The sequence below is a fragment of the Mesocricetus auratus genome, unplaced genomic scaffold (assembly GCF_017639785.1).
Source record: "Mesocricetus auratus isolate SY011 unplaced genomic scaffold, BCM_Maur_2.0 Super-Scaffold_100676, whole genome shotgun sequence".
Lineage (NCBI taxonomy): Eukaryota > Metazoa > Chordata > Mammalia > Rodentia > Cricetidae > Mesocricetus > Mesocricetus auratus.
The window spans coordinates 24674290-24683440 of record NW_024429266.1 but is presented as its reverse complement, the minus strand read 5'-3'; the positions used below and the strand labels follow the sequence as shown (position 1 = coordinate 24683440).

The window sequence follows — 9151 nt, the reverse complement described above, 5'->3', positions numbered from 1 at the left end:
AAGCATGGAATCATCAAACAGTCAATTGAAACAACATGTTTCCTTTCTGACAGGCACATCCTAGAAAATGTGGTTTGTCCTTGATGGAAATGCTTGCTGCAGACACCACAGTGAAGAAGGCAGGCAATTGGGAGCAGGTGGTGGGTTAGACTGCATTCCTGCTGCTCATTGAAGTGGATAGTGGATGGAGTAGATTTGAAGAAAGTGAACTGAAGTGCCTCACTGGAGTTTTCATGCCATCTTCCTTGTCATCATCAAATTAACTTGTACATGAGGCACATGTATTATGCCTCTGACATAGTCTAAGTGGTGGGCATTTGTGGGTTCACTGAATACTCACAGCCCAGAGAGATCCAGTAATTTACAGGCACCACTGGTCTATAGTAGTAAAGTTGGGATTTGCAGTAAGACTAGCCGCAGACTTGGCACCAAGAGATGAATTTTCTAGTGGTACAAGAAGCTATCTTTGTTATATTCCTTTCAACATTTTGATTAATGGGTTAGATAAGACACGGAGGCCATCTGTTGTATTTTCAGAAGTCATGAAATGGGGATATATATAAGAGATACACTGGCTAACAGAAACATGTTCCAAAATAGTTGGAATGAAGAAAGTATACCCTCAAGATTTTCATTTTAGAGGGATACAGGTAGACAACGCAAGAAAGCCCCCAACCAGTCACCCAGGAACTGGATGAGGGATCAACATAAAGTTAGCATAGCATGAGTGGGGAGGGTTTGTCAAGTTAGCTCTCTGAGAATTAGCAGGTAGAGCCTGGACGCTGGCTCATGTGAGCAGGTGCACTCCCTGGGAGCTATACTGTACTACTTACATCAGCCGATCCTTGATTAATGTTTTGAGACCCAGTGTCCATCCGCAGGAATACCAGAGTTCATACAGCTCACAGTGTCACCCTCTTTCTTGGTTCCTGTTGATCTGGTCCCCTTCATGGCCTCCCTTTTATTTTATTTTATTTTATTTTAGCCATCTTGACTTTGTTCTCACTTCTGGCACTTTTTTTTCTTAATTTTCAGTTTTGTTTCTTGTAGAGTTCAGATGTTGGTTTTGTCCCTGAGCACTCTGGTTTGATTTACTTCTTTGCCCATCTGTGTCTTGTTCGGTATCAGAAGAAACCTTCATCCTTTGTGTGACCCCTCAGTTCTCATCCCTTACATCATGCCAATCATCTTCCTGTCACAACTTGAAGAACAATTTGGCCCATACTAGAGTAATCATGCAAGTCTGGCCAACTTCTTTCTCTTCCAGGAGTGCCTATAGAAATGACATTATTAGAAACAAGGTGTGTGTGGTGTGTGTGTGTATGTGTGTATGTGTGTGATTGGTTGGTATATGTCTGTATGCAAGTGTGCACGCCCATGCATGTAAATGCGGAGGCCAGAAAAGAATGTCTCCTATCAGTTTCCACTCTGTTCTTTTGAGACACGGTCTCTCTCTGAACCCAAGCTCATCATTTTTTCTTCAACTCAGCTGGTAGCTAGCAAGCCCATCAGTCAACCTTCCTGCCTCCACTCCCATCCCAGTGCTGGGGTTATAGGTGCACTTGGCTACATTCAGCTTTGTTCCATGAACACTGTGGATCTGAACTCACATCCTACAACATGTACATCAAGCATTCTTACCCACAGAGCCATCTCCCCAGCCCCTTTCATATTTTAAATAGTTGTGAAGCCTGGAAGAACCAGGAACATCTGGAGAAGGCATGACTGTGTTTGGTAGATCTTTGTCAGAGCTAGCAGATGATCCAGTGACAAACCCCATGGGCTTCTCTTCTGTAGTTTCAAAGAGTAGCTGAAGTCCTGTGTGCTGAAGCTGTAGGGAGAAGAGGTAGGGTGATGAACGCTCTCTAGAAATGAAATGGGATGGTAGTGAGTTCCCCAACACTGGAGGTATTCAAATATAGGCTGAGCAGTGCTTTCCCAGGGAATCTGTACATCAGACCCAAATACCAAAGGGACTTAGACTTCCATCAGTGGTTGGCTCTATCCAAGGGATTCTGTGTCAGTGAGGAAGTAGGGATAATATTTGAGCAGATGGTAGGTTGATGATTTGCAAGGTGAGGTTACCTTCCTCACCCCCACAGTGAAACATCAGCCTGAATACCACTTTGTGGAGGCCACATCCCTTTCCTACCTGTAGGAAACCTCCTACCTGTAGGCTTCCCTGTGAACCTGCCCTGGTCTTGCCTGCTCTGTCAGGCTTCCGTTGTTAAGAGTATGGACCACTGTGGGCTGGCCTCCCAAACAGGAGGGGCCCAGCCCAAATCTAAAGGCTGCTCTATTTTAGTTTTTCGTCTTTGGGCATCTAGTCTCATGCTTTTCTAATTTTGTGCTTATGAAAGGGCTCTGTTCTCTCTTGGCCCCCACTCCCCGCCCCCTTTCACAGATCAAATAACAAGTGCACTGGACAGAGAGGAGCCAGAGTGAGAAAATGCATTTTAATAAAACCCCATTGATTTTTTTGTGGGTGCAAGTCAAGGAAAAGGCACCTAAAGAGTCTTCTATCGGCTGCCTCCTCCCCCTCTCTTCTGACCTAGTAGGGCACTCACACATCGATTGGTTCCCAGCTAATAGATTGTGCCACCCGGTAGGGACCTCTGGGGACTAGTGGGGAGCTGGAAGAGTCGCTCACAGCAGCCTAATCCAGAGTTAATCAAACTAGCAACAGGATCTCTGGCGCGGTGGTGGTGGTGGTGGCGGCGGCGGCAGCAGCAGTAGCAGCAGCAGCAGCAGCAGCAGCAGCAGCAGCAGCGACAGCGACGGCGGCAGCGGCAAGAGGCAAGAAGAGTAGCAGTGGCGGCAGCATTATGCGTGATTACTGACAAGCACCAGCTGCTGCGGCCGCCACGGCCTCTCAACACTATGTGGACTCTCGGATCTAGAGACAGATTCCTGACTAATCCCAGAGGGCTGGCCCAGCCTGCGCTCCCCCGGCTGCTAGCAAGCGATGGCCACTCTTGTTAGCCCAAGTTGAAGGAAGCCGGGCTGCGCCTGGGAGCCGGGAGAGGCTGTACTCTTTTAGAAGCGCGGCAGAGGAATGAACTGAACAGCAAACATGTATGGAAATTATTCCCACTTCATGAAGTTTCCCACCGGCTTTGGTGGTAAGGACCTCACTTGGGCTTCACTGTGTGAGTGGGAACCTGCCGGGGAGAGGCAGGGAGGAAACAGGATAATGTAGCTTGGAATTGGAAGGCGGGCATGTATGTTCATATGCATGTGCAGTGCGTGTTCCGCGTGTTTCGTGGGTGCTTTTCCGTGCAGAAGAGAGAATGGTCCCAAGGTGAAGGCATGTTTGCATATCAGAGGGGCCTGGGGGTATTCGGAGAGTCTAAAGGAGCGTGTTGGAGAGGGACTGAAACAAAGATAAAGAGCTTTGCTTACCCCCCCCCATGTCCTGTGGGTGTGAAAAGTGAAAGAGTGAGGGAAATTGCAAAGATCTACCTATTACTTAATTCGTAATGAGGGAAAAAAGTGATGTAAAAGGTTTTGCTTGGGCAAAAAGTGCTGGAAATACTTTACAACACGGGCAAGGTTGTTTTTACTTAAAAGCTGATTTCTCTGCAATGGGATTTTCAAAAAGGAAACATACCCCTTTAATTTGCCACCTTGCTTTCCTCCCTATGGTTCCCCCTTTTGATTTGCTAATAGCCTCTTCTCTCCTCCCCTGCTGCTGCCCCCAATTCCACAGCCAGGGTTGCTGTCATCATTTCCGCTCTAGGGGTCGAGATTTAGGGCTGGGGGTAGGGAAGGCCAGGCTCTTAGGAGACCGGACCTGCAAACTGAGGCTCTAAGTAGCCAAGCCGGGCAGGGTGGTCACTCACTCCCCAGAGAAGCTTTCAAAGGCCGAGTTCATGGACTGGCTGCCTGGCCAGGCACATCTGTCCTGAGGGCTGCTCTCCACCCCCAACACACACCTCTTAGGGACAGGAGTTGTCTGGACACCCTGTCATGTGTACATGCAACCAGCAGTCAAACCAATTGACTTCTCATGTGTCTGATGGTGGCATAGAGTTCACCAAAGTCAGAGCCCATGCTGTGTGGGTTCTGGCAGGCATGAAGCAGACAGATTTGTAAGATCTTCAGAAGTGAAGTCCCTGCTCTCTTGACTTCCTCTGTGAACAGAGCCAACTTGTCCAAAGGCCCGGGAAGAAAGTTTGTCACTTTACCAGACTGTATCCTCTGTGAGGCACTGTGACACACAGCTGTCCCTTGTTTGGAGGCTTTGGGCGAGGAGGTCTCATTCCTTCAGAATGCTTCCAGTGCCTGTGTGAGCCCAGCGGGGCCAGGAACCCAGAGGTTGAATGTGAATGGCAATGATACACTACCCTTGGCACTAGGGTAGGCTCCTTGGTTGTATACACAGTAATGCTGTACTGTGTTCAGTGGCTGAAGCATTTGATGATTGCTGATTGGGCCCAGGGACAAGGGAACATGGGAATGGGCCCAAGGTAAAGCTCCAGGTTTTTGGGACAGTTTGATGGCTGAGAGTGGTGGTCAATAATATCACCTGACATGTTGCCTCCAGGCTGTGGTCCGGCCTTCTCCACTCTCATCTCAGTCCCCTTCAGGGCTCAGAACAGCATTTTCCCCTGCTCATGAGCTTGGCTGTTTGAGGGGCATGTTTACCTCAAGGTCTGTGAGATGATGGCTTCAAAACAGAAGAAGAAAGAGGGGCTTGCACTAAGATTCCTTGGGGGCTGCTAGCTGGAACTGTGAAATGTTAGCAAGGACCATAGGGAGAGTCAGGGATGTCCCCTTTGGATAGACACCAAGCTGAGGCCTGGCAGAAGGTCGACATTAGTCCAAGATGATGAAGGGTAGAGTTGCAAAGTGCTTTCAGAAACACCTCTAACTCAAATTTAGAGTGGAATTGCTTTTACTGGATGTAGCACAGAAACACATACACATACGAACATACATACAGAAAGAGAGAGACAGGGACACAGAGAGAATGACATGCTTTGGTACTTAGCTTTTTATCATCTATCTGTGTGATCTTAGGCAAGCTTCTGAGACTCTACACCTTCATTCACATCTTCACTCTCTAAAGTGGGATTTGTAATCTCATTCTTAGATTTTTGTTTTGAGAATTAAATGAGATAGCTAGCAGATGAAAAATGTAGTGTCTGTACATTTGGTACCAAATACAAATTAGTATTTCCATCCCTCCCATTTTGCTCAGAAGCCAACATGCAAATCAATTTAAATACCAGATATTACTATAGAATAATGAATTGGGGATCTGGAAAAAATGTACAACTAAATCTGCAAAAGCCCACACATTTTTCTGGCTTCATTGTTAATAACTGTGGAGGCTCCAGTGTTTAGTGTAATTGTTATATCAGATCTGTGTAACATTGGGAAGGGTTGTTTAAATGCTTGCTTCTAGTGGTGCTTTTCATTGTCATCCCTAAGGAAGGAATGACTGCTTTTGCTTGGTTCTGTTGATGTTTTCCATTTTGTTTGCATGAGCCAATTAAGAGGAGGTCCACACTCAGCCAAAGGACCCTGCCCCTTCTGTACTAAGAATCTGCAATGCAGGAGGGGGATCCCACTGCCGGCTCAGAAAACTGAGGGCATCACCTGCACCCATAATGCCTCTGCCTTCATAATCACAGTGATAAATGACGCCTGCCTTTTCACATACCAGCAAATGGAGCCACAGAAGGTTCTGGGGTCTTGTAAGAATCTCCAGGGCAGCAATACCACTGTTGGGGAGTAGCATGCATGTCTGGGCTGTGCTTATGATGTGGCTGAAGGCCAGTTCCTACAGGGATCTGCAAAGAAAGTGCCCACTTTCTGGACTTGGAATGTGTCCTGGATAGTAGAAGTGTTTTCTCCTTCTTGGCTAAGTCTTGGGTTTGCCACCTGAACTGGGAAAAGACTTGTTTGCCCAGTATGCTTCAAGACAAAGCTTGTGATAACCCATCCCATTGTGTGGTACTCCCAGGGGAGAGAAGAGAAGGGGCAGAGGGTGAAACACCTACAAGACAGGGACCAGCAGTCAGTGTGAGTACTCTGCTGGGGTCAACCCAGCAGCAAACTGATTGCTGTTACGGTTCTTTTTGAGAAGAGTAACTGAAGGCTTTGGGAGGTAAAGGACCCTCACAAGTAGAAATGACACAGCTATCCTTTGAACCCAGGTAGTCAGGCTACAGGTCCATGCTCTGCAGATCTGACTCACAGTCTTTGAAGCCAGTGTAGTCACTTTGTAAGGACAGGGACAGCAGTCTATCTCACTCCAGCCCAGAAAAGTGGGCTGCTCACTGACTGGTTGGTGGCTGCTGGCACAGTGGCCTGGCCATTGCAAAAGAAACCGTAGAATAGCGTATGAGCAACAGTGAACTCTGGGACATTAGCTGGTGGCTTTAAGAATCTTGCCCACCTGACCTGGCTTTGACATAGAAACTGCCCCCTTTCAGGTTGAGAATAGCCATGGAGGAGAGTCAAGCTAGCAGCATTTGTGTACGTATGTATACACACGTGTGTATTTTCCAGAACACATTTTTCCCTCCACAGATGTGTGGGTGGTGAATTGAAAGTTACCATGGGCATAAGTGGTTAGGGTTTGTGTAGGAAGAAATAACTGTTTATGAGATGTAGGAAGGAACATATTTAGGATAAACTTTTCTGAAACATTTACAACGTTACAAAGAGGTAGATTGATCAGTAGCAGCCAAGAGAAGAAACTATGCAAAGAGAATCTTTCACTTCCCCCAAAGACGAAGTCTGTTGAGCGCTGTGCCTCTAGCCCTGGGTGTATGATGTCAATGCTACTGAAGGGAGCTGCTGTGTTCTCCTCTGGTGCGAAAGTGGGTGACACAGAGTTCAGGAAATGGAAGGCATTTACTTTTTGGAATTCCTGGGCTTGGGTGGCTCTCATGAGATGGACCCCATCCTAGCTTAGTCATCCTCACGAGAGTAGAGAGTGAGAGGAATCAGTATTTACGTGGAACCTGTGTGTGCCAAGCACTCTTTGGGCCACTACATGGATGTGTCATGTTCTCTGGGGTCCTTGGAGGTAAGATACTATTAACATTTCCCCCATTTTACAGACAGGAAAGCAGAACCCTAGAGAGCTTGAGCAAACTATCCAAGGTCATGGCTGCCAGCAAGGAGTAGAGTCTAGGCAGGATCTAAGTCTACCAGGGCCGCTGAGCTTACCTTTATACTGTGTGGCCACACCCAGGGCTAGAGGGAGGGTCGGGTAGGAGTTAGGAAAGAGTCCCAGAAATGAAATGGATGAGTTATTTGTAAGAACAACTTACACAGCTATTTTTCCTTATATTATTTACAACTTACTATGGTTCATAGCACTTACTTTTTCTCTTTTGAATCATTGTAGCAAAAGAATAAAATTTCTTAGGGAGGGAGGAGGCAGGCGACAAAACAAAGGCTATTTTTTTCTCCTAGGTGGGTCACATTTTATTTTAATATGTGCAGGTGTTTTCCATTCTGGGGCAGGGGTGGGCTGGACAGGGAGCAGCGTACACTTTTGCAGGCCACACCGAGTCCATGAGAAGTGCTCGAATGAATCCTGGTAGTGAGAAGCAGCCATAGCAATGGCTGTGCTCCAGCAAGGCTGATGGTCCCCAGGGCATTCCTCTGGAGAAGTTTTATTACCATTTCTGATTGCTCTTCTGTTAGTTGAGATTCCCAACACCCTGCCTGCAAAACACTTTTCTTCTGGTTTCTCCGCTTCAGAGCTGAGCTCTCATAATGGAACAGCATCCCTTAGGCTCTGTCCTGACTGTCCAGTGGCTGTTGGAGATGCTTAGAGAAGCACATGCAGCTTGGCCAGGATGCAGGGATGGACGTCATCTTCAAACTCATTTTCGCAGCTCCATTGGGGGCAACTCTGAGTGGGCAGGAAGAGGACTGGGGGCAGCTAAACCACAGGGTCCCCCCCTTCCCTACTATCATCCACTTTGAGTAAGCAGTGACCTACAGCTGTAGGGGTTAGACTTTTTTAGCATGGAAATTTACAAATACTCTAAAGAAGTCTGTTCCCTCTTTCCACACAACACTTGGAGAATGAGCATTAAATGTGACTGGAATTCTGTATGTACCTCCCCCCACCTCCCTTAGAAGAGGGGTATCTGCCTGAAAGTATGAGACTGTACACTGGGACACGCTGAAGTAAACATCACCTGGATTTGACTCTTGGAGGGTCACAGCTTTCAGACAGTCACAGGTTAGCATGTCATTCCGGGGGAGGTGCTCACGAGTCGGTCATGATCAGGGACCTCCTACCCTGGCTCTTCCAGAGCCCTTTGCACCAGGGCAGGGACCTTGCTAACTCCTGACTTCCGTTTTGTCACCCGTGATTTAAAGAGCCTGGAGCCCCTTGCCTCCCTTGTCAAAGAGGGCAAGGGGTGTGCACAGTCAGGATTTCCAGGTTCAAGGTCAACTCAAGCTCCTGTTAGGATTTCAGAATTAATATTTGAACTCTAAAAATGGAAAAGGCTGTGATTTTTAATCAAAAGAACATTTACAAGAAGTTAGAAGACTGGCAGGGAACACACTTAATAAATATTTTAGGCTGTTTGCCCGAGTTTTATCTCTGGGACTCCACGTCTTTGTCTCTCTTTTCCAGCGTACTAGTCTTGAGTGTGGTAGGGAGGCAGCCTCATGGAGGGCTGGGCTTCATAGTACCCGCGTTTTCTCGGCTCTGGCAGTGAGGGGAGCAGAGCAGAAGTCAGTGAGCAGGCAAGTAGTTCCCTGGACTGTGAGAGAATGCCTGTTCATTCGTTCATTCATTCATTCATTCAGCTTAAGGGCTAAAAACCTGGTTTGTGTAGGACCTGTACCCTGTTTGCTTCCTGTAGTATACACACAGGTTTCAAATCCTTCAAAACATTTGAGGCTTCCTTATTTCTGGAAATTTCTCTCAGGCTGTGTTTGAGTATATAAATCTGAAAAATTCAGGTATGTAGAACCCAAGAACAGATAAAGCCAAGGGTAATATTGTATAGAAATATAGTTAATTGTAATGTAAGACAACTCCAGTGTTTAGAAAAGGCTACCCTTGTTCTGAGGCTGGGAGAACCTGAACAAGAAGCTCAGAGAGATAAAGGCCATGGGTTAAAGAGCTGTGGTGAGAAGAACTGATGTTCAGAGACATCAGCAA

General features: G+C 47.0%; 1 protein-coding gene across 1 annotated transcript in view; it reads left to right on the top strand.

Moving 5' to 3' along the window:
* The first annotated feature begins 2419 nt into the window (after positions 1-2419).
* The window catches only part of Rxrg (retinoid X receptor gamma), a 39846-nt gene continuing 33114 nt past the window's right edge, over positions 2420-9151 (top strand). The window contains exon 1 of the mRNA XM_005071415.4: positions 2420-3122. Within this exon, the coding sequence (XP_005071472.1) occupies positions 3074-3122 (49 nt within the window). The 5' untranslated portion in view covers positions 2420-3073. The remainder of the gene's footprint in view (positions 3123-9151) is intronic.